A 25,907-nucleotide genomic window follows, 5' to 3' on the forward strand; every position below is an offset into this window, starting at 1 on the left:
TGTCTGGGCCAGATCAGTGCGATGAGGAGGACCCTACAGTGGCAACGTCTGAGTGTGATGCTCACGCACGGCATACAAGAAGAGCCCACCCCAGGGGAATGGGAAGGCACCCCTTTGACTCCTCGGCTGAGGATATGTGCTGGCAAACCTCCGGCATATGAAGTGGGAAGCTGTCGCAAAGAGGTTGTTCTGGGGAAGACCCCACCAGCTGAAGAGGCGAGACACCTGAGTTTGTTGAAGTTGCCACTCGTGACAGGACCACAGCCTACTGAGCAAGCACACAATGGACTTGATGCCTGCTAGATGAAAAGGGACAAGAAACAGGCCTTGAAAAATGGCCCAGTGCCACAGTGATGGGGCCTCTAGGGAGAAAGCGGGGGAGCGCGTCTAGCCCGTTTCCTGATGTAAAACAAGGAGGTGGTGGCGTTGTCTGTGAAAATCTGTACCACCTTACCCTGTGGCTGAATGCCACGACTTAATGGCAGAGAAAACCTCCAGTAGTTCCAGGATGTTTATGTGCAGGTACTTCTCTGCCAGAGGCCCCTGGTACGAGATTGTCCTGTGTGAGCCGCCCCTCTCTTCCCCACCCCCAACCCTCCAGAGAGGCGGTGGTAGTGACTGTAGCCTGGTACAGAGGAGTCTGGAATGGGGCTCCTTGAGTGAGATGCAGTCAAACCGACCAACACTGAAGAGCTTGACAGAATGCCTGTGATCTTTTCTGTCCATGTACCCATGACCAGCTGCCACATGGTGTGCAGGATTTCCTGTAGGGGACGCATGTGGAAATTGCGCAACGGTACTAGATGTATGCAGGAGGACATTCTGCCCAACAGGGATTTATGGATTTGCGATGGACGCTACAGACAGCAGCTGAACCTTCACCTGGATCGCTTTCACCCCTTCCTCCGAGGGGGTGGGGAATGGTTGGGCACCAGACATACAACTGTGTGGAGCCAGGTATTCAGTAACAAGAGGATTCTGAGATGGCACCACACACGATTTTGGATAATTGATGGAGAATCCACAAACATAATAAGGTGTATGGTCTCCATCTGCTGGGATGCCAGTGCGTGGGAGCAGAACCGGACGAGCCAGTCGTCCAGGTAATGGTAGACGTGGACTCCATTGTGGCGTAGATGCAATGCTACCGGGGGCAAGCATTTGGTGAATACCCGCAGAGCAGATATCAGGGCGAAGGGAAGGCCCTTAGCTGTAACTCCTTTTCACCAGTACGGGTCTGGCATGGATTCACATGCTATTGAATATGCAGTCATGCTGGGTATCCTCTGTAAAAAGAAAACCAGTTTTGCTTTGGCCTGACAACTGCTCGTCACCACTATAACCAATCACTGTCCTTTGGGTCATACTGCCAGCATCTAACGACAGCCTCCCTAAACTCCACCTCTGGTGGCCATCTTCAGATTATGTAGGGCAAGTAAAGTGGCAGTATGAACCAAGAAGAGTCACAGAGGGCAAAAGGAGTGAGGGTTTGCATGTGAATCCATATAAGCCCCATGCTGGAAAACAGCAGTTACAGGTAAGTAATTTGTTCCTTCTCCAGCCTGGGGTTTGGCATTGATTCACATGCTCATGAATACGATTACATAGCAGTGCATATATACAACCACAGGAGGTGGCAAGGCTCAAAAGAAACCTTTACAGATCATTCTTTTATGGCAGGCTCGCCATTCCCCAGGGGTGCTCCAGGATTCTTAACTTCTTCGTTTTTCATAGATTACATACATGTGATCATTTTTGACATAGCAATGTATTGTTAAATGCACCTGATTCGTACGCTGTGTTTACACGTTATGTGGATGAAGTTCTAATCTGTACTCAATGCGGGTGGGTCCGGGCCACCGTGGATGTACTTGGTCTTTGCCTGTATAATGTAAATAAAGGAATCTTTTGTTACCCTGTTGTTGTTGGTGTCCCCTTAGTCGTAGGTTTTGGACAGTAACCACTTATCCCTTTCTTTACCTGATAACTTTATGTGCTCGGCCTGGACTTGGTCAAGTGTTCACAGGGAGAGTTCTTTCACCAAAAGTAGATCTCAGGGTTGCTAGTTTGATCCGCGGTACTTCGTAACACAGGGTGATGCTGTGGGGCGCAACCAAACAGATCGTATTGGATTCTTTAGCTTGTTTATCAGCTCAAGTATAGTTTTGCTGGTTTCGGTGTTTAAGTTGTATTTGCCTTTATATACCCACTATTTATGATGTGATCCTGCTGTTATCTTTATCACCTTTAGATTCATGGCTGTGTCATTATCCTGTGCTCTCAATTGGATTAATTACACCACTCGTGATCTATTGGCGATCAACCAACATTGTCGCATTTTCCTCAAAACACGTTATGTGCGAAGTACTGCGTTCTATAAAAGGTCTTCTTACCTATTTCTCCTCTGTTTCTTCCTAAGAGCGTGCAGCGAGGCTCCACATTAGGAATCTCACGCTGCTCTGGTTTTTGACTGGTTGTGCGCCCCGACTCCTAGCTACGGCAATATGCATTTCCGCATTTGCGATCCATGAGCCATTTTGGAATGGGATGCGGTGTCCCGTGCTGTGGCCATGTTTCTGTGGGCTAGTCCCATTTATTGTATAGGTGAGCGTACGATTGTGCCCATTGTCACCCGCTTTTAGTTGCCCGTAATTACTTATTGATTTTGGCCAAAATAATAGATGTATATGTATAGAATGCTGTGTCGATGTTCTACAAATTGTTACATTGTGTTTGTGTCGAATGGAAGTAATCCAAAGTATAATTGGATCGCTCGAGTCATGCGGTTAATTGGCCACGATTCATTGGTACGCGTAGGTGGCTATACCAATGTTGTATTGTTTAACCACATGATACTGCTTTTTCATGCTGTTACTGTAGCTACGTGTTTGATCATTATTGCACCGTGGGATATGTCCTGCTGAATATAGTTGGGCCAGATGGAATGGCGATTGCCTGATCCCAGGCCGAGCTGATGTTGGAATGGCTCCTCTCCAGTGGCCACATTCCTGTTCTCATATCTTGTGGTGTCTATCTGTTAGTCCAGACAAATGCATCTATGGGGGTCTTCTTAGGATAATACTTACAGGATCCTATGTCATGGACCTGTACCCTCATTTCATCAGTGCCAGGCTGTTCGAGGATTTCCTCATTCAGACCGCTTTTTACTGCATCGAAACGGAAGATCCAATTTTCTTTCTTTAATAACATTTCATGAACGTCCCCCCAACCCCCATCTCCTAGGAGGGGTGATTTTTTCCAGCATAGTCCACCTGAAGTCTTCTCCTGTGCGTTTCCATTTTGTGAAATGAGCGACCAATGGTGCTGTACGTTTTTTGGTCCCAATACAAGACTTATGTTCGATCAGCCTCGTTTTCACAGTGGGTGTTGTCATGCCAACATATCTGAGATTGCAGGGGCATGTGATTAAATAAATGACCCCTTTACTGTTAGTTTGTTAGTGTTCTTTGTTCCCACAGTGTATTCCATCCTATATCAACTGTTTTGCTTTTGGTTGGTTGTTTACACAACACCGGAACCACATGGTGCGTGGCCCCTGGGTAGTGTTGTGCCCCACAGGATTGGTTCTGGGTTTTCCTTCTGTTCTTTTAGCGTATGCACTAATTTGTCCCGGATGTTATTCCTACGCTTAATCGCAAAGGTTGGGGAAGCAAGCTCGGTCCCACCTGTATTAAGGATGGGCCACAGTTTTTTTTTATCTCCCTTTTGAGTGTGTTGAACATGGGAGAATAGCTCAGGATAGCTGTAATGATATTCTCTGCCTTGTCCTTTTCATGTTGTTGTAGCGTTGTTTCCGTAGGGCATTCCTGGCTCTTTTGTGTGTATTTTTAACTGTTCTCCTCAGGTATCCCCTTGAGATCAGTTGGCATTTCAGCTCCTGTGTGTTGAAGCCACTGACTTTTGTACATGTACGTCTGTACCAGAGGAATTGCCCAAAGGGCAAATTCTCCTCACATAACGCCGGTGGGTGGTAGCTCCCATAATTCAATAGCGCATTTTCGGACAGTAGTTTTTTGTATACTTTGGAGATCAAGTAGCCCTCATGGGCCCGTATATGCAAGTCCAAAAGAAAGTGGTTCCATTTTGTCGTATTCTATTGAGAATTTTAGGAAAGGACTCCGTCTGTTTAGACACTGATGAAATGCTAGTAGTTCATTCTTGTCGCCATCAAAATGATAAAAATATCGATGCATCTTCGCCACGTCTGGATTTTACAAAATGTTCTACACACAGATTTGCAAGGCTGGGTGCAAAGGTGGCCCCCGTTTAAAGGTAGAGAAAAAGGCAGGACATGAAAATACACTGTAGAGCCAAAGTTCATAGGCCAGGCCCACTTTAAATGGAGCAAAGGGAAATGTGCCCAAGATCACACAGTTTAAAATGCACTAAAAGTCTTTGCAGAATGTTGAAGAGGTTGGGGTGATTCAATAAGTAAAGTTACAAGGTCTGGGGCCAACCCAGTTGGAAAGCCAAGGATTTAAGGGTCACCTTTAGCAAACCGTGGAAAGGGAGGCCAGGCAGAACACAGTACCTTAAAGAGAGAGGAAGCTCCAGCGGTGGCAGTTGTTCCTGGCAGTGGTTGCAGTTCGCTGTTTCGACCAGGGGAAGCGAGGATCTCGTCGAGGAGGAAACTTGGAGTCGATGCACTGCACAGGGATGAAACCAGCCGCGGAGTTAGTCGGTTAAAAGGTGCGTTCCTTTTATTCGCGGTCAAAGTGGTGAAGCTTGGCTATCCGGCCGCCGGGGTGCCTGGCACGGGCGATTCGGCCAAGAGACGTCTTTGGAAGGCGAAAGGGGCGAACTGGTTGATCCCACCAGCTCAAACGTAGAAGACTCGTCCAACAGAAGATCTTCTCTTGTCGTTGAGAAAGTGGTGAGTTTGTTGCAGCAGGGCTCCACCGGTGGTGTCGTCGTTGCAGATGGCTCAGCTTCTTCCCTCTTCGGATTCTTAGGTCCTGTGGCGACTTCTGAAGTTCCAGTCCCAAAAGTCCTGCTTTTATGCAGAAAACCCCCCATACAACAGCCTAGCTGTCAATCAAACATGCTAAGTGGTGAGCCGGGCAGCTCACCACTGGCCCAATCAGAACAGAGTGCGACTTGAGTTGCTAAGGCAATGCAGTCCAGGGTGCCAATTCCCCCACCCACACATCCTGTGGAACCCAGACAGAGTGGCACCAGTTGGAGGGCTTCTGTGGAGAAGCCCGCCAAAAAGTGGAACAAAGGGCCCGACCTTGGTTGGAGTTACAGAGACGGACAGGAACGCCATTTTAGAAAAGAGTTCTGGCGAAAAGACCCAACGGTTGATTTCATATTAAATAAATAAACCGGCGGTGCCTTTAACATTTCACCAAAAAGTGGTGCGTTTAAAATCAATGGGAAAATCACATAGGAAATATTCCGGTGGAATATTTTGCGTGGTAACCACTGCTACCAGCCAGAAACTCGACAAGGTGGACTGGACATTGCCCCCTGGCAACAGACCCAGGGGCAATCAAATTAACCCCTTCCAGTACTTCCACAATATGATGGTTTGTACTGGTTTTGTTCACAATTTTGGACTAGTAAAGTCAATGGTGACTTTACATGCCCTGGGAGACAGTCAGTTCCATGGTATGACGTCTATGTTTGGGGGTCACTATGACACCCCAGTGTTACTGCACGGAGGGTGCTGTGTAACACATACACAAAAACAGATGATACCCTGCCCCTCCCTTGAGCCATGCCACCAACTTGCAATAACTGTCTTGCTTCTACATCGCTGGGAATCTGTGGCAGATCTCGCATCCGTCCTCATCGTGGTCTGGATGCAGACAGTACAGGCACTGGAGGTGCCGATCTTCAACAAAGACATTGTTCAGGCCACACTTATCGCAGGCCCTGAAGAGGCACCTTTTGCATGCCCTGAACATGGTCGCGGCGTGAAAGAGGTCAAAGCCAGGGCCTTCCGAAAACCTGAAGGAAAGATCGACATTGGAGTTTGATCTTAGCCAACAACGGGCCCCCGCTGCCGGTAACGATGGAAGGACTGAACGAAAACAAACGCTTGTATAAAAATTCACAATTCTCAGAGAAACACGAGAGGACTTCCAAAACTGAAATGCGTGGTAAAGATCTTAGGATGGCCACCAGGTGAGGAGCTTAGGGAGACTACTGTCATTGGCTGCGGGAAGTATGCCCCAAAGGAGATTAAGAGGAGACATGCAGTTTTCAGGCTAAAGCGAATCTGCTTTTCTTTTTACAGAGGATTCCCAGCCTGGGAATATTCATGAGCATTTAAATCAATGCATACCCCATGCTGGAGAAGCCTTCCTTCTCTTCTGGCACTAGATTGAAATGGTCGCCTTAGAAATGGAGTTGATGGAGCCACTCTCGTCTGGGGGTGAAGCCCTGGCGGGCTTATCAACATCCAGAAATACCCAGTCTGTCGGAACGTAGTCACAGTCATCCGTCCGAGTACCAGTGGAGTCTGTGTCTATGCCAGTATTTGTGTGAACTGACTCCTCTGCCACAGGGGTCAGGGACCCCAGCACTGGCCCGGGGTTAACTGGTGCCCTACCGGCATTGTCCGCATACGCCAAGCATGCCTTGGAGGACTCTTGGCTGGACCAGGCACAGGAGCAGCAGGCAACCTTTGCTGAATGTCTGCCAACAATGTATGCAAGGTGGTTAAACCGACAGAGATATGTCCCTTGGTGCAGTCGGAGCAGGACCCGGGTTCAAGCCCCTTGTGGGGTGGCTGGTAGGGCTCATGGGACGGTAATCCCCCCCATGAGGCAGGGGTTCTTGGCTCACTTCCGGATCAGAGTATAAATCTTCAGGGAGATCACTCCTTCGAGCTGGTGTTGGTGTGGTGATCTCTTAGGGGACCTCGAAGAAGCCAGAGGAACAGACTTGGTAGGCCTGGGCAGAAAGTGCAGAGCAGGAAGCAAGTCTCTCACCCCAACAGAGTCTCGGGAATGAGGCTAAAATAGAAGTTCTGCAGGGTAAGGATCAGTGCAGCTGTCGACAGGGTCATGGTGGAACCAACAACGTGGTCTAGGAGGCAGAGAGACCCTGGGCGAGGGGGTCATTGTTAAGATGGAGGTCATTGATTAACTCTTTGTGCCCGTTCGAGCGTTGGATTTCACCTTCTTTCGGATCTTCAAAGAGGTAGCATCATCAAAGGCCCTCTACCTCTTCTAGCCAAAGGGAGTACGCTCAGAGGACCTGCAGGACCTGGATGAGGCAGGACTGAGGCTGCGTCACAGGCCTTCCCCTCTTCGATCCAAGTCACCAACCTCCGTTGGCAATCAATTTTTGTCTTCAACGAGAAGGATTGGCAGATTGCTTCTGTTGACATAGGGGTCTGGGTGAAGACACAGGCACTGGAGGTGCTGGTCCTCCAGGAAGATGTTCTTCAGGCTGCAGCCCTTTAAGGTCCAGAAGAGGCTCTTCTTCGTAGAATCAACCATGGTCGAGCTATCGAGAAGTAGGCCCAAGCATGGGCCTGTTGGCGCCACGGGTTGAAGATCCAACGAAGGAACAAAAACAGAAATAACTTTCTTAAAAAAATCTTTGCCGACAACAGGTCGCCACTGCCAGTAGTCGCTATGTGACGGTAGAAAAAGAATAGAGGGAAGATATCTTTTGAAGAAAAAACAGCAAATAACCTATTATTTGCGAGGAGAAAACCACAAGGACTCGCAACACTAGAAAAGTGTGGTCAAATCTGAAGATAGCCACCAGGGGTGGAGCTCAGGACGACTAATGTCATTGGCTGGGGGGAGTATGACCCCAAAGGACACTGATGGAATAAAGAGAAGAGCGGTTCAAAGAGAAACTGCTTTTTTTTGTAAATCAAGGATTCACAGCCTGGGAAATATTCATGAGCAAGTGAATCCATGCAAGATCCCATGCTGGAGAGGGTCAGGAGTTTGCCCCAAACACTGGGGAAGGAGAGGTAAAAACAGGTATGCAAGCATGCCCCTCACTCAGATTCCGCTAGAAACCACCCCTAGGGTTCCTAGATTCACTGGGCTCAATTACTTCAATCACTGGTCCAGTTGCAGGGTGTCACTAGTACAGAGACAGGTTTGGGATTGTGTCCAGATTGACAACAGCTCCAAACTCCAGCGAGACAGTTCCAGTGACTTGTAAGCTGGCAAACATGGCATCCTGATTTGCAGACGAGTCGCACAACCAAAGGAGGAACCCTCTCGACCCTCCAAGAAACGATGGAAGCAGACACCAAAAAAAGATCATGGCACTCAAGCAGTGACAGGTGACGCACATGGAAAACTCTAAGAAGCTTCTCCAGAAAGGCCCCTCTTCAAAAGGGAGAGCGGCAGAAGAATTTCTGTTAGGCCACAAGCCGGAACCCTGCAGACTTCAAAGTCAGAATGGGGAGCAGTGCAGAGCAGATGTGCTGGACGGAGCTGATCAGCCCACAGGGTGGTTCCGAGACACTTGGGCTCCAAGGACAGGATGCATTGGTCTGGGCTGGTTGGATGAACCAGTCCACGTGTGGAAGCACTGATAATGGTCTTCAAGGGATCGTTCCAGAGAGGAAGGGCTTTACCAGTGCAGGCAATGCTGGAACTCTTCAATGGTCACCATTGGGTTATCAGCTGCAGCTCTACAAAGGGGTCTTGGCTCAAACAAAGACTTGAAGCATGGTTGCAGGAGTTCTTTTATCCTAGATGTGCACCAGGGCCGACCCCCAGCCCACTGATGGGAAGTATCTGCATCATTCAAACTGACAAGGATCATACAATCCTGGAAAGCCACTTGCCTGCATCGGCCCAGAAACAGACTTAGCCCTGCCCAGTGTGGATTGGGACCAGACAGTCCCAGCACCCCGGCCAGATGCACATTATTCTGCTTTGCCCGGCAAAGGGCTTTCCTTGTATGATATGGTGATATGTAGAGTGTAAAAAAAAAAAAAAAAAATCAATACATAGAGATGGATGGGGGTCCCCCTTCACTAGCAGCCTTGGGGACTGACCAGGGCCCCTTAAAAAGATAAGCTAAGCAAAAAGGCTTTACTTACCTTCCAAAAATCAGGTCAGAAATCAAACAATAGCAACATGTTGAGAAGCCCATTGAAGTCAATAGAGGAGAAGCTACAAAAAGTAACAGTTATTCTAACAGTGACAAAGTGCATAGTGCACAAAGAGCATTCTTGCACCAGAGATGTGCTGTCTATAACTTGTGCAGCTCTCATTTAGACCCAAAGTAATTTCTCATTCAAACCATACCTGGTGTGACTGCTGCTCCCTCCCATTTGAAAGGTACCTCCTCGTTGTACAGCCAAGCGGGTGTATTGAACACCTCTGTTTCCACTCAGTCGACTTGTAAAGGCTGCAGAAAAAGAACAAAACAGTGTAGAAGTAACTAATACATGGCAACAGCATGTTGTGAAATTTCCTATATTAAACAAGTGCACCATGATAGACAGTTATACATGTGCAGTGTATGCATGAATGTACAACCCTTTTGTGCACTTAACAAATGATTGATTCCTGGAACATGGAGACATTCTTCATCTCATGTATGATTTTTGTTTGTTGGGAGATCCTTCTTGTTAGGGCAGAATTGTTTTTGGGGTTATTTTTGGGAACTGATCCCACTAAAGGTTTTTCACATCTTACTTTTGAGGCCGTGGGACTTTTACTGAAATCCACCTACAGATTCAACTCTTGGTGATCTGCCCTTTATCAGGGGGATTTCTGCACAACACTCTCTGGGTGGCTGTGTAACCATCTAACCTAATGGTAGAACAGTGCGTCACCCAATAAGGAAACACCAAAATCTCTTATATTAAGTATAGCAAAGCAGTCTGGCTTAATTTCAGGAGGGAGCAAGGCTAGCACAATGGTACCATTATTCCCAATAGAACACACCAGACTGGTATTTGAGACAATATACGCTTAATACATGGCCACAATATATCTATCACACTAGTGTGTGGGAGCCCCTCTACTGAGAGCAAACATTTATTTATATACACACAGGAGGAATGCAACGTACAATAGATACAAAATCAGATTTGACAGGAAGCAGAAAGCTTCTTACAAGGGGGTGAGTTTGAGGGACATTCTGACCAGGTTGTGGAGGCGAGTAGATGGAACACTCATTGGGGACAATACACAAGTGGACATACATAGATTAAGGACAATCAACATTGGAAATGTTTAAGTGCAGGTAAGCGGTATGGGCAGCTGTACACTGGACGTGTCCATGATGGGTGAAGTGCAAGAATGGAGGCAGAGGAAGTGAGACACAGACAGGTTAGAGGTGAGGGAAAAATATTAGCTAGCAGGCAGAAGAGATGTAGGTTAAGAGGGTAACTCATAGGTGAGGAGGTGGGCTTTTAGTTTGGTTTTCAACAAATCTATGTGCTATTTCTTGTATGTCAGAATTCCATGCAAGTGGAGCAAGAAGAGAGAGAGAGTAGAAGCTAGAGGAAGCACAGGGAAGGCGAGGCGCCACAGGGGTGGTAGAGGAGGCAGAGATTACAAGAAGGCTTATAGAGATGGATAGATACATTGGTGCCTTACCGTGGATACATTTGTGAGTGTGGGAGCCCCTCTACTGAAAACATAGGTCAAATACCCTGTTCTATGGAATGTCTTCCACTCAGGAGGCTCCATAATCATGTTTTTAGCTCACTGCAACGTTTACAGAGGCAAAATACCAATTTGCATATCAGTCTGGTCCCACTGATGAATCCTATGGCTCCCTGACCAAATCCCTCCCTAAAGTCTCCTTCAAGGTGGATAGGGAAAGGCAGTCCCTTCCTGATCCTGGCCTTGGGGGTGGTGATCTGCAGGAGGATCACCTGGGAGGAGAAAAGGCTCATGGTGATCAGAGGAATGAATGGGGTGAGATACAGTATCCAACTTCATCTAAGGAAGCGATATTACAAATGCCAAAATACTTAATCGCTTGTTCCCACAATAATATCACTGTTCCACTTGTTAAACAACAAAATATGGGTGACATCAGCCAAAGCTCCCGTGGTATCAAATGGAATAACACTTCTTGTAAAGCCTCTACAGCTAAATGCTTCCCTAACTCAAAAGGGGTCTGTAAATAATAATCACCAAAAGCCTAGAACACCTTATTCCTCTTTCTCAACAAGCCTGATCACTTAATAGCATGAAATTCCTTTAAAGAACACTGTAGAAATTAGAAGGCAAATCAGCAAATTACACAGAAAACCTAACTTGGTTGATAGGGATTTCAAGTCCCATATGTCGCTCTGTACTGGGATGAGGAAGAGGGAGGCAGAGGAACACTACTGTGGGAGTGATCTAATTAGTGTAAATAACCTACACCTAAGGGGACTGAGGTTTAAAAAGCCCCCTCAGGTGCATGCATTAGAGAAGGAGAGAGAGGAAGCAGAGCAGCGCGGGCCGAGATTGCAGCTGAGAGGGAGGTCTGTGACGAGAGAAGATGCCGGGACCACAGAAATGCCAGAGGCCATGGAAGGTCGAGAGGGTCATGGCCTAGAACTCTACCTGGTGCAGAGGTCACAAATTGGGAAGCGCAAAGAGGAGACGCTTGTCTGAAAGGATTTCCTTGAGCAGACTTCGCGCAGCAGCAGTGACGAGGGAAGCATTCCCTTTTTGGGGGTTCCAGGTGGCAAGGTTGTACCCGGCCCTCAGGAGCAGAGGCGGCTCCAATCCCCAGTGGCATGAGCGGAGGACCACCAGAGGTAGCAGTCCACCCGGCTGCGAGGAGCCACAAGTAACGGAGCTCTGCGAACACAGAGCGGAGCGTAAGGTTTAAGTTACTTACCTGTAACTATTGTGATCTGGTATGGATTCACATGCTCATGAAGGTTCCCCGTCAGGCTGGGAAATACTCGGTAAAAGAAAACAGTTTCACTTTCACTTCCAAACTGTATTTCTCCTCTAAACCAATCACTGTCCTCTGAGTCATACTGCCCCAATCCAATGACAGTACTCAGTCCTATCCCTAAGCCCCTCCTCTTGCAGCCATCTTCAGATTTGGTAAGCACGTAAAGTGGCGCTATGACCAAGAAGAGCTGCAGAGGTTTCGAAGGAGGATTTGCTTATAAATCCATGCTGGAGAAGAACAAGTTACTTACCAAATGTAACATTCTTTCGACTGGATGTTCCTCCCAGGTATTCCTCATCTTAGAAAGATATATTCGTTAGCTTGCTGCTTCCTCTGAAAAAAATTTCGCCAGAGGGCGCTGTGCTCGAGGCCGCGTAGCTTGGTCCCTCGAAGGCCGCCGTCAAGCGTCAATGCCACCCGTCCTATAAAGGGCTGGAGCCACGCCCGTTGGATTCAGTTCTGTTTTTTCGATGTTAATGGCCGCATCAGTTGTATTAGGTGTCGACAGATGTCAGGTTCTTAAGGAAGTACAAGTGCAAAAAGCGTAAAAACTGTACGGAGGAGTAGGTTGGGAGGGTCGATGAGGAATACGTGGCAGGAACATCCAGTCGAAAGAATGTTACAGTTGGCAAGTAACTTGTTCTTCGAATGGATTGTGTCCTCCCACGTATTCCTCATCTTACATAGACTCCCACAGCAGTAGTAATTTGGAGGAGGGAGTACCAGAGTTTTTAATCATGTACCGAATGAAGGACGGCTTTTGCAAAAAGGCCCCCTTGGTAAGAAGTGGAGTCTAAACAATGTTTTACAAAGGTGTGCATAGATGACCAAGTGACTGCAGCACAAATGTCCTGCACTGGGACACCCTCTGAAGAGCCGTGGAAGTTGCTATGCCCCTGGTTGAATGAGCCTTTAAACCATCTGAAGGCGCTTTCCCGGCCAATTTGTAGCATTCAGCTATTTCTACAATTATCCATCTGGATCAGGTTTGTTTGGACACACCCAGGCCCAATTTGTGTCCAGTGTAACCAACAAATAACTGATCAGTTTCTGTAAAGCTTTCCAGTCTAGAGATGTAGAAGCTGGGAGCCCTTTTAGCATCTAGTCTATGGAATCTTTCCTCCTCTTTACTAGCATGCAGAGGGGGATAAAAGGAAGGTAAAGTGATCTTCTGTGACAGATGGAAATCAAACTATTTTAGGTAGGAAAAAAGTCTTGATCTTTAAAATAACTATCCTTGTGGAAAATCGTGTGAGGAGGCTTAAAAGAGTGCCTGCAACTCACTCAACCTGATGGCTGATGTTAAAGCCACTAGTAAAACATTTTTTTTAAAGTTAGGAGCCTTAAAGGACAAGAATGTAAAGGCTCAAAAGGGGCACACAAACTTTAAAACTAAATTTAAATCCCAAATGGGAACTTGGAAAGGTGTAGGAGGGAACACATTTGTTAACCCTTTAAGAAATTGGATAACTAAGGGCATTTTAAAATATGAAATTTCTTCTAAGGAGCGCTTAAAGATAGATAGCGCTGCCAAATATCCTTTAATAGTTCCAACTTGGAGCTCCAAATTGGCTAAATGTAATAGAAAGGAAAGCACCACAGAGTGGTACATTGAAAAGGATCCACATTCTTAACCCTGCACCAGTTACTGAATTTCTTCCAACGACACCGGTATAAGGATTTTGTTGCTGGCCTTCTGGCCGAAAGCAAAATCTCCATAACGTCATCCGGGAGGTCCCAATCCTTATAGCTCAACCTCTCAGAAGCCAAGCGTGAAGGTTGAGTGTCTTGACCTCTGGATGGAGAACCAGACCTTCCTCTTGCAAGAGAAGACCCTCTTTGTGGAAGACGTATTGGAGTGCAGATGGACATGTCCAGAAGGTCCGGTTACCACGTCCTTCTGGCCCAGTCTGGGGAAATTAGGATCATGGTTCTCCTGAGCTTTCTATACCTCCTGATTACACGAGGAGTCACGGGGACTGGAGCAAAGGCGTAAAGGAGTGGAAATACCCAGTTCACTACGAACGCATCCCCTAGAGCTCCTGTCGGGGGAAATTCCCTTGAGCAATACAGTTCACACTTCCAGTTTGCCTCGGTCGCGAACAGATCTAATTGAGGGGTTCCCCAAAGGGTGAAGATCTCTTGAAGGACTTCCTGAGCTAGCTCCCACTCGTGGGAGATTGTGCTCTGCCTGCTCAGAGCGTCTGCCGCCGTGTTCAGCTCTCCGGCAAGATGAACTGCCGATAGAGAGATTCCTTCTTGCATTGCCCAGAACCAGAGCTGCATTGCCTCTCTGCACAGTGGAAAAGATCCTACACCTCCTCTTTCGTTGAGGTAGTACACGGCCACCGTGTTGTCCGTCATTATCAGGACATTCTTTCCCCCCTGTACAGAGGGCAGAAAATCCTTCAGCGCTAGTCTGATTGCCCTCAGCTCCAAAAGGTTGATGTGTAGTTTGGACTCCGATGGAGACCAACGATTGTCAGATCGTTGGTGTGGGCTCCCCCACCCTGTGAGTGAGGCGTCCGTCACTACGGTCATCTCCGGCCATGGTTGCCAAAAAGGTTCCCCCTTGAGGATATTCACCTTGCGAGCCCACCATAGGAGATCTTGAGCCACCTTGCACGGTACTTGTAGAAGATCTGACATCTCCCCCGAAAACTGGGACCATTGAGTCCTGAGAGCCCATTGCAGAGATCTCATCCTCAGTCGAGCCTCTGCCACCAGAAAAATGCAGGATGCCATGAGGCCTAGCAACCTTAGGAAGTCAAATGCCGGTAGATGCTGGCCATTTTGAAACTTGCTACCATCTGCAGAATGTGGTGAGCTCCCTCCTCGAGAGGCGAGGCTTTCCCTGAGGTGATGTCCAGGACAGCTACGATGAATTCGAGTCTTTGGCTCAGAATCATTTGTGACGACTTGTAATTGAGGGAGAAGCCCAGTTTGTGTAGGAAGTGACAGGTCATGGCTAGATGTTCCTGGGCCCATTCGGGTGAACCTGCCCTGATTAGCCAATCGTCCAGTTAAGGGTAGATGCGAATCCCCTCCCTCCTGAGACTCGCTGCCACCACCGCCATTAGTTTGGTGAAGACTCTTGGGGCGGAGGTCAGCCCAAACGGCAGAACTCGAAACTGATAGTGAGATCCGCCAATTGCAAACCTCAGGTACCTTCTGTGTTTGAGATGGATTGGCACATGAAAGTAAGCACCCTGAAGGTCTAATGAAACCAGCCAGTCCAGAAGCTGAAGAGCCTGAAGGATCTGAGAAAGGATCACCATCTTGAACTTGTCCTTCCTGAGGAATTTGTTCAAATTTCTCAAGTCCAAGATGGGTCTCAATCCTCCATCCTTTTTGGGGATGAGAAAACAGGGTGAGTACCAGCCCTTGTTCCTCTCCGCTACAGGTACATGTTCTATTGCACCTTTCTCTAGCAGGATTAAAATCTCCTGCAGAAGGAGCAGATCTGGAATTTTTACAGAGTTGGCTCCCGATGGATGATCTTGAGGCCTTTGATGAAAAGGAAGGCCGTAACCATGGGTCACTATCTCTAGTGCCCAGGCATCTGACGTAATGCCCTGCCATTCGTCCAGATACTGAGTGATTCTGCCTCCCACCGGGGTTTTGTGGGTTAAGACCTCAAAGTGACTTTGCAGCGGCTGCAGCAGTGGCCGAGGAGGTAATAGCAGCTGCTGTGGCTGATCTAGTGCCTCTCCCTTTTCCACCACAAAAGGGTTTTCTCTGTTGTCCTCTCTGACTGGCCTGCCCACTCCCTTTTCCAAAAGAGGAATAGAAGCGAAACAGGCAACTCTTCCAGGAAGATGAGCCTGCATAAGAGTGTTGCCTTATAGCAGCGCTGAGTGATTTTGCTGCCACTCGCGAGGTCTGCAGCTTCTCCAAGCTCTCGTCCGCCTTGCTGCCAAACAACCTCAAGCCGTCAAAGGGCATATTAAGTCATCTGGACTGTACATCAGATGCAAAGCCAGATTTCCTTAGTCATGCGAATCTACGCAAGACTGCGCTAGACGCCATGGACCTGCTTATACTCTCTGCTGTATCCAGTCCTGAATTGAGGCACTCTTCCATTGTTAGGCAGAAACCTGTGCAGATCCCTTAGGCACCACAGCAAAAAGTTTAAAACAACAGGAATAAGCAGTAAACCCAATCGGTAGCAGTCTGCACCACCCAGATTTACCTGGTAGCTGTGGCTGAGCAGTCGGACTTCTCTCAAGAGTTAGGCAGTTTATAGAGTATACACAATAGGGCCAGACATACAGTAGAACAAGCAAACACTGACCAGAGCTTTGGTAAAAAAATATATAATTATTTATTTAAAAACACACGAAAATACACTGGCACTAATATATCAAGCAAGTTCAAACACAGTCACTATAAGTATATACACCTCCCTAGTTAATTATTCGACAAGTCTAGGTTAAGACACCACTTATTAGCAAAACAGAGGTGAGCGCATAACCTTAGATGGCACTCCAATAATTCATTAAAAAGGGAGAGGAAAGGCAGAGTATGGAAATAACACAGTACCAACACTTAAGAAACCACAGCAAGTCAGGGTCTACTGTAGAGCCAAAAGTTCATAGGCTAGGCCCACTCTGCAAGGCAGAAAGTGCCCAAGATCACACAGTGGAAATGCAAAGTCTTTGCAGAAAATGTCAAAAGAGGTTGGAGCAGTTCGGAAAGGCAAAGTTAGCAGGTCTGAGGTCAACCCAGTTGGAAGGTCAAGGATTTACGGGACACCTTGGACAATCCGTTGCAAGGGAGGCCAGGCGGGACACAGTACCTGAAATGGTGAGAAAGCTCCAGCGGTGGCAGTTGTTCCTGGCAGCGGGTGCAAGTCGTGGCTTCGCCCAGAGGAAGAGATGATCTCGACGAGGAAGAAAGCTGGAGGTCGTTGCCCTGCCAGGGAAGGAACCAGCCGCGGAGTTCCCGATTAAAAGGTACAACCCTTTTATTTGCGGTTAGTGGTGAAGCGTGGCTATCCGGCTGCCGGGGTACTGGTTGGTCCCACCAGCTCAAAGGGAAGACACTCCTGGAAGAAGATCTCCTCTGTCGTCGGGGGAAGTGGTGAGTTCGTACAGCAGGGCTCCACCGGTGGTGTCGTCGTCACAGATGGCTCAGCTTCTCCCCTCTTCGGATTCTTTAGGTCTTGTGGCGACTTCTAAAGTTCCAGTCGCCAAAGCCCTACTTTTATGCAGAAAAAAACCCATTCAACAGCCTAGCTGTCACTCAAATATGCTAAGTGGTGAGCCGGGCGGCTCACCACTGGGCCAATCACACGAGTGCGACTTGAGTTGCCGAGGCAACTCAGTCCAGGGTGCCTAGTCCCTCTCCCACACATCCTGTAGACCCCAGACAGAGTGGCACCATTTGGAGGGTTTCTGTGCAGAAGCCCGCCAAAACGTGGAACAAAGGGCTCGACTTGGGTTAGAGTTTCAGAGGCGAACACAAACGCCATTTTAAAACCGAGTTCTGGCAAAAAGACCCAACCGGGGAATTAATATTAAATAAATAACCCGGCTGTATCTTTAACATTGCACCAAAAAGTGGTGCGTTTAAAATCAATGGGAAAATCCCATAAGAAATAGTCTGGTGGAATATTTCGCGTGGTATCCACTGCCACCAGCCAGAAACTCGACAAGGGGGGACTGGACAGTGCCCCTTGGAAAACAGACCCAGGGGCAATTGAATTACCCCTACCAGTACTTCCACAATATGATGGTTTGTACTGGTTCTGTTCACAATTTGAGACTAGTAAAGCCAATGGTGACTTTACATGCCCTGGGAGACAGTAGTCAGTCCCAGGGTATGGAGTCTATGTTTGGGGGTCACTATGACACCCCTGTGTTACTGCACTGAGGGTGCTGTGTAACACACATACCAACACCACATGAAGCCCTATGGAGTAAAAGACCCCATAGCCCATAAAACACATTCACAGTCAAAGGACATTCTCAAATCATGCCTAAGAGTGGGAGAAAGAGAGTCTCACTCTTAGCAGGAGAAAAAAATAAACCCCAAAAATCCAGCAAAGCTGCTGGCGGACTCACTAGGTTTGGGAAATTAGCCTTAACAGAGAATTCTCCCTAACATCCATAGCCTCCTTTCCATCCCTTACTATGACCAGGAAAACATCCCGCTCCTCACCCTCCGGGATGTGATCAGCCGCTGCATCCAACAGCTCCACAGGGTGTAAGTAAATCTAGCTAATGTACAAGTCACATTAGTAGATTTAAGGGCCATACTACCCGAAGTGAAAACTTTCCTCGCCCAGGCGTCAATCCTTTTGTCATCCCTGTCAGGGGGGCATGGAGGGATAAGCCGATTGCCTATTTGCAGTCACAGCTTGAATCACCAAGCTTTCAGGTGAAGGGTGTTTAGAGAGAGATTCTGGATCCGAGGGAGCAGGACTGTACTTTCCTACAAACTTCTTATTTACAGCTGGTAAAGACTCAGGGGTCTTCCAATTTGTCATAACTCTCTTTTGAAGAGCTTTTTGGAAAGGAAGGATTGGGTCTTTGAGGTCCTTCATCAATCATATCAGTCAAGTCGTCCTGGTCATAACTTGGGAGACACTGTCTTCCACCCCATAAAATCTATCACTTTCCATGAGGTTTCTATACCCCGGTTCAGCGTGGTAAGTGGGGTCAGGCGTTTCAAATTCTACCTCAGGTGAGGTATCTAGGCCACTGGCCGATTGTAGGCAGTCGTAAGGGTCTGCCATTTTTTAACTAGGATCTACTAGTTCCTCAGGGACTTCTCTTGTCCCAAATCTAACACTAGCTGATGTAATCTCCTCATCAGAGGTTTGTTCTTCAAAAATAGCAGGCATGGATTTAAAAAATTCCTGCCTGGGCTGAGGGTGGAAATTGTTTTCTTGTAAAGGTGGCGGCATAGACCTAGATTCAGCCATAGTTTTCTTGGGAACCGCTATAAAAGATTTCCCCGACAAAGGCGCCAAAGGTGTCTATGGAAATCGACGATGGCTTCGATATGCTCGAAGGAATCCCTGAGGTCATCGAGCAAGGCTTCGATGCCATCTTTGGCTTCAATGAAGTCATCGAAGGACGCATCGAGTGGATACCCGACTTCGACGATGAGGACGCCATTGTGTCCTCTGTCAACCTCGATTTATGCACCAAAGGTTTCTGTATTGTTTCATGAGGCCCTGGAGACTCATCCTCCGAGGACGCCCTCGACTTTTTGTCGGATTTAGCGTGTTGTTTTAGATTTCCCTCTGTCACTTTTAGAGTGGACAGGGGCATGCTCTTCACGCAACTTTTTTGAGGGGGTCGGGCCGCCTTCTCAAACATTTTTAGCATTGAAGCCCTAAAGGCCTCATTTTTTGGGGGAATCATGCTTAGAAGGACAAGGACAAGAAATTAACCTTCTGTCGGGCGAGGAGGAAGAAGAGAACGAAGATCTGTGACGTCGCTTTTTTGATTTTTTAGATGAAGAGGAAGAAGACTTCGTCGAGCGGCTTTTCGACCTCGACTCATGACTAGATTTATTTCGACTCTCCCGAGTCTTTTAATCGTTTTTTTGACTTGAAAGACTCCTCTCCCACCGCTAGTTTACCATGCCGTTCCTTAAGAGCCTTGTTCGACATCTCCTGACACGACCCGCATTCGTCGACTCAGTGATCAGGACTAAGGCACCAAAGGCAATTGCGGTGAGGATCCTTAATGGACATCTTTCTTCCACATTTCAGACACTTTTTAAAACCCGTCTTGGGTGTTGTCGGAGTTGAGGAAGAAGACATTTTTGATGAGAAAACTGACGCGCCGTTTCAAAACACGAAGCAGACGTTCGAGAAAACGGAACTGAATCCAACGGGCGCGGCTTGAGCCCTTTATACGACGGATGACGTTGACGGCGGCCTTCAAGTGACCAAGCTATGCGGCATCGAGCACAGCGCCCTCTGGCGAATTCTTTTTCCGAAAAAGCAGCAAGCTGTCGAATATATATCTAACATGAGGAATACGTGGGAGGACACAATCCATTCGAACAATAGTTACAGTTAAGTAACTAGTTCCTTCTCCAGTAGGGTGTCTGGCATGGATTCACATGATCATGAATAATGAATAAATAGCAGTACAACATTACACAACCACAGGCGATAGCAATGCTCAACAGAATCAATTAATTCTTACCTCTGGAACAATCTCACCTCAACCGAACATGTTGCGTAGCACTGCTCTGCCGACTCTGGACTCCTCCCTGGAATCCCCGTAGATGCAGTAGAACTTCGTGAAGGTGTGCGTGGACCTCCACGTAGCAGCTCTGCAGATGTACAGCAGGGGGCAAACTAGACAGGAACACCATTGTCGCAGCGATCGCTCTGTAGGAGTGGACTCTCGGACAGCCGGGCAGCCAACCGATGACGGTGCGTGATGTAGCCGGAGAGCCAACTTGAAATGGACACCTTGGACAAGGCCTTCGCATGGTTCACAGGACCAAGTTTCACAAACAGTTGTGAGGGCTTCCGAAAACTTTTCGTGCGAGTCACATAGAATTTCAGGGCACGAGCAACATTCAGTGAGTGCAAGGCCCTTTCCGCCGGCGAAAAAGGTTTCAGAAAAAACACAGATAACACTAAAGGTTTGTTGAGGTGGAATTTCGACAGAACCTTCGGCATGAAAGAGGGGTGTCTACGCAGCACCACTTCCTCCCCCCACCCTCATCAGTGGAAAGTCTGGTATGGTTGCTTGCAGGATGGGGCCTGGATCTCACCTACCCTTTTGGCAGAGGTGATGGCTACGAGGAAAGCAGTTTTCCACAAGAGGAAATTGAGCAGGACTGATGCATAGGCTCGAAGGGGACCACCGCCCATCAGCCTGGTCAGAACCACGCTGAGTTCCCACACCGGGGCAGGAGCCTTCACTGGCAGGAAAGATCAAAAATGTCCTTTAAGAAATTCCTTGACTTTGGTGGGACCAAAGCGACGATCTTCCTGGAGACCTGGTGAAGAGGGAGATAACCGCCAGATGTACATTGATGGAGGCGTGCGCCAGTCCGGCCTTGGCCAAGGATACCAAGTAAAGAAGTATCTACAGGGTCGTGACCTTGAGAGGGATAATCTTCTGAGACCGGCACCACGTAGAGAAACGCTTCAACTTGTGACCGTAGCACTTTAAAGATGACAACGCCCTGGCCTTGGCGAGCATCTCCCTGCAGTTCGCAGGCAACTCATACTCTCCAAACTCTAGGGCTGCAGGAGCCAAGCCCTCAGGTTCAGCGATCCTGGGTAGTGATGAAGGATTGCGTCTCCTTCTCTGGTGAGAAGATCCAGAACCACAGGCAGCTCGACTCGAGGTCCGGATACCAAATCTATCTCGGCCACGCTGGGGCGATGAGTTTCATCTTTCATTGACACTGGGAGTGTGTTGATGACTCGTAGTGGGAGAGGATAAGGAGGAAACGCATACAGAAACAGGCCTTCCCACAGGAATGAATAACGCATCCCCCAGGCTCCACGGCTGGTGGCATATGCTGGCAGACTTCTGGCACTTAGATCGGTTTGCTACGGCAGCGGACTCAATCTGGGGCCTGCCCCATTTGATGAATAGGTGGTCCACTGGATCCTGACGAAGCTTCCACTTGTGGCAGGAGCGCAGTTCCCTGCTGAGTGAGTCTGCAATGTTGTTCTCGACTCCCGCCAGGTGGAGAGGGAAGAGGCACATCCCCTGTCCGACGGCCCAGCGCCACAAGTCCTGCGCCTCCATGGAGAGCGCCGTGGAGAGAGTGCCCCCCTGCTTCATGATCTAGAACATGGTGGTGGTGTTGTCCGTGAAGTTCCTCACCAGCTTGCCTTTCAGAGATTGAAGGGCCCAGAACACAGCCCGTAGCTCTAGGATGTTGATATGAAGATTGTTCTCATCCGGCAGCCTCATGCCTCTGTCATGCAGACATCCGGTGTGCACTCCCCATCCTACCAGGGGGGCAGGGGATGTCTGTGGTGACCATCTCCTCGTATGGGGGGGGGGGGGGTTCAGAAATCCCATGCCTTGGGTGATGTTGGAGCAGACGCCCCACCATCCTATCGCCCGACGGAACTCGTTGAGAGATCTTGTCCATGAAGCTTCCAGACACCTGTATACAGCGAGCGCCCAGGAATTACTGAAGGGGGTTGCATTTACAGCCTGCAGAGCCGGATGAGGTAGATGCAGGACATCATGCCCAGTAACGACTTGATGGCCCGCACCGTGGCTTTTTTAATAGACAGTTGTTGCACCTTTCCTTGAAGGGCTGCTACCCTCTCCGAGGGCGACGCCATACAAGACACAGTATTGAGTCTGGCGCCTAGAAACAGCACATTCTGTGATGGCGTACAGCAGGACTTTGGAAAGTTGATGAAGTCCCAGACCTGTCAGTAGCCGGACAGTCGTCTGTGTGTCGGTCAACAAGCTCCCGCGAGCGGGTGTGGTTAAGGAGAATTCTCAGAAATGTGCTAATTCCTCTCTACCGTAGAGACCCCCCAGCAACTTTGCTGGATTGTAGGACTTTCCATTTTTAACCTGGAGAGGTTGAGACCCTTTTACCCCACTCTCTCATGTATTTTTTATGTGATTTTAACACGGTTTCATTTGGTTGTGGAGTCTGACAAACTCCATAGGCCTAATCTTTTACATTGTGTCACCAAGCACCTTCAGTGCAGTGGCACATGGAAGTCTTTCAGATTTCCCAAAGGTTTAAATACCTTCTCTTGGATAAACTACTGTTTCCAAGAGCAGTGAAGTGAAATTGACTTTACCTGCACTTGTAACTTTCTAGACCCAGCACACACTATCTTACAAAAGGGTGCTGGAGGGGTTACTTAGTAGCCCCTTTGCATAGTTTACCATGTAACATTTCTATGTTACCCTTTCCTCGATGAATGGCTGGTGGCAGTGGTTTACTTTTAACTACTGTGCAAGGTTGCCATTTATGTCAAAATGGCCCGGTCTTCTTTTTTCGCCGTTTCTTTGTGCAAAGGTCGTTCTTGAGATTTACTCTGCCCGCCAAACCAGGTTTGGTCCCTTTGTTTGTTTTGTCTTATCTTTGGCAGCATTCACCAGCGAAGCCCGCCTCTGGCTCCAGGGCGTCTGGTGGGGGCAGGAAACCTTGGTAACTCAAGTCGCACTCTTGTGTGATTGGCCCAAGTGGTGAGCCGGCTGGCTCACCACTTAGCATGTTTGATTGACAGCTAGGCTGAGTGAATGGGGGTGTGCTGCATAAAAGCAGGGCTTTGGGGACTGGAACTTCAGAAGTCGCCACAGGACCTAAGAATCCGAGGAGGGAGAAGCTGAGCCGACCTGCAACGACGACACCACCGGTGGAGCCCTGCTGAACCGTCTCACCACTTTTCCCGACGACAGAGGAGATCTCCAGTCCGGAGAGTCTTCTTCCTTTGACTGGTGGGGATAACCAGTTTTGCCTTCTTTTCACCTTCCTGGAGCATCTTGTGGCTGGCTTGCCCGTGCCAAGCATCCCGGCAACCGGAATACCATGGTTTACCACTACCGCAAAGAGAAGGGTAGTACCTTTTAACCAGAGAACTCCGCGGCTGGTTTCTTCCATGGCAGTGCAACGACCTTCATCTTTCCTCCACGGCGAGACCTCTTCTTCCTATGGACGAAACACCGACTTGCACCCGCTGCCAGGAACAACTGCCCCCGCTGGAGCTTCCTTCACACTTAAGGTACTGTGTCCCGCCTGGCTTCCCTTGCGACAGATCGTTCGGGGTGACAGTAAAGCCTCGACTTTCTAACCTGGGCAGGCCTGGGACAACCTAGCTAAATGTTTCCTGACTTTAATTTCATCCTTTGTGTGCAAACTATCTACAAGACTCTTTGGGCATAACCCCACTGTGTGAACCTGGACCCCTTCTGCTTGCTCTCTCCAAGAGCTGGGCCTTGCAATTGACTTCCTTGCTCTCCAGTAGAACTCTGCCTATCCTGCCTTACTGTGGTTCTTTGAAAAGTACTGAAATTTGTGTGCTTCCATAACTCTGTCGTTTTCCCTCCCTTTTTTAATAACTTATTAGAGTGCCATCTTATGTTAAGCGCTCACCTCTGTCTGAAAATAAGTGGTGTTTCTCACTAAGATTTGTCTAATAAGTAATTAGGGTTGTATATATATAATAGTGACTGTATGCTGAATTTACTTTTCTCTTTATGCTAGTGTAATTTACAAGTGTGTCTTTAAATAAATAATTATATACTTTTACACCAAAGCTCTGGTCAGTGTTTGCTTGTGCTACTGTATCTCTGTATCCATTGTGTATACTCTATTTACTGCCTAACTCTTCTTGAGGGAAGTCTGACTGCTCAGCCACAGCTACCAAGTGAATCTGTGTGGTACAGACTGCTACCAAGTGGGTTTACTGCCAAACACCTGTATTCTTAAATCTTTTGCAGTGGTCCCTAAGTGAACTGCACAGGTTTCTGCCTAAAGGGGTATACCTGAAAAAGAACAAATTGGAAACAACGATCTTCACAAAAGAAACAGATAGGAACAGTCTTCTTTTGGCTACAAGCTTCCATCCGAGGAAAACAATTTCAAGCATTCCACTAAGTCAGTTTCTGAGGTACAGACGTATCATCTCAGAGGAAGATGAATATGAATTGAAATCAAGTGAACTCCGAGAAAAATGTATCAAGAGAGGATACAACAATGAAATATTGAGTAAACACACATTAGTCAAGAACATCACAAGACAAGAATCACTAATGACAAAAGCAAAAAACAAATACTGATTTGGTATATGTAACCACCTACTCACAGCAAAGTAGCACAATAAAGAACAATCAAAAAGAATTGGGAGATATTGTCCCAGGATGCTACATTGGCTAAACTATTTCCATCACCTCCATTATTTGCATATAACAAAAGCAGCTCATTGAAGGATCATTTGATTAAATCTGACTTCAGGTCAAAGATACTGTTCGACAAAAGAACTATACAGGGGGACTATACCATGCAATAACTGCAGTTCTTGCAATAATGTGATGAAAGGCAATTCTATCAATCATCCCCATACTGGACAAAGTATCTCTTTGAAACACACTTCTACTCGTGACGCCAAGAATGTCATATGGCATAAAATGCCCGTGTGGGCTATACTATATTGGATTAACAACCAGGAAAGCCAAAATCCGTTGGGGTGAACATAAATCAAATATTGGGAATCATTCAGTGAAATCTCCAGTAGCCCAACACTTTGATGCTGCAAAACATTCCATTGCAGAAGTCCAGTTTGTCATCTTAGAACATGTAAAACTAACAGAAAGAGGAGGTAACATCACCAGATTGTTACAACAAAGAGAAATATTCTGGATCGAGAGGCTCGACACAATGAACCCCAGAGGGATGAATTTAGATTGGGATTCTTAATTGCCATCTATAGACATTCCCATTAAAAAAGAAATGGACGTGAATGTGTGACTAATGAAACGTGATGAGTTCTTTCTTTATACAAAAGACTTTTGTGAACCACAGTACCAGGGATCATATGAGTACTTAAGCAATATTCTTGAGATTGTTGCAAACACACAGGGACCCACTTGTCACAAACGATTATTGCAAATGCAAAAATGCCTTCTAATGTGTTTCAATGATTGAAGGGTCACGTGATGTATAAGATGCAGAACTGTATACTTGCATGATGTATTTCTATTGACATAAGGCTAATAATGGGTAAAAAGAATAATGGAGTGAATGAGGATTACTAACTCATAAAACTTACTCTAATAGCGCTGAATAACGTGACTGTGTAACATCATTTAACTGTTCCAGGCAAATTTATGGTAATTAGGACATCTGGTTGAAATATATCAAGATTGTATAGCGTCATTCCTAGTAGATACATCTACAGATAGAGAGAATCTCTCAGTAAGTCTAACACTCTAGTTCTCCCAACATGGCGCCCAAACCAGCACCTGATAGTATAGCCTTAATAAAACGGACGACGAGCCGCCGCGGTTGCTTAGCGACACGCGCTGCAGTCCGGCGTCTGTGAACCTAGCAAAGAGCAGGAGCCCGCGGAA

General features: G+C 47.5%; 1 protein-coding gene across 5 annotated transcripts in view; it reads right to left on the reverse strand.

The window, feature by feature from the left end:
* HUWE1 (HECT, UBA and WWE domain containing E3 ubiquitin protein ligase 1) overlaps positions 1-25,907 on the reverse strand; it is a 2,445,223-nt gene that overhangs the window by 425,345 nt on the left and 1,993,971 nt on the right. For all 5 annotated transcript variants that reach the window (XM_069645305.1, XM_069645304.1, XM_069645303.1 and 2 more), the window contains exon 65: positions 9,258-9,360. In XM_069645305.1, the coding sequence (XP_069501406.1) occupies positions 9,258-9,360 (103 nt within the window). The remainder of the gene's footprint in view (positions 1-9,257; positions 9,361-25,907) is intronic.

The sequence above is a fragment of the Ambystoma mexicanum genome, chromosome 2p (genome assembly GCF_040938575.1).
Source record: "Ambystoma mexicanum isolate Mex_15411 chromosome 2p, UKY_AmexF1_1, whole genome shotgun sequence".
Taxonomy (NCBI): Eukaryota; Metazoa; Chordata; class Amphibia; order Caudata; family Ambystomatidae; genus Ambystoma; species Ambystoma mexicanum.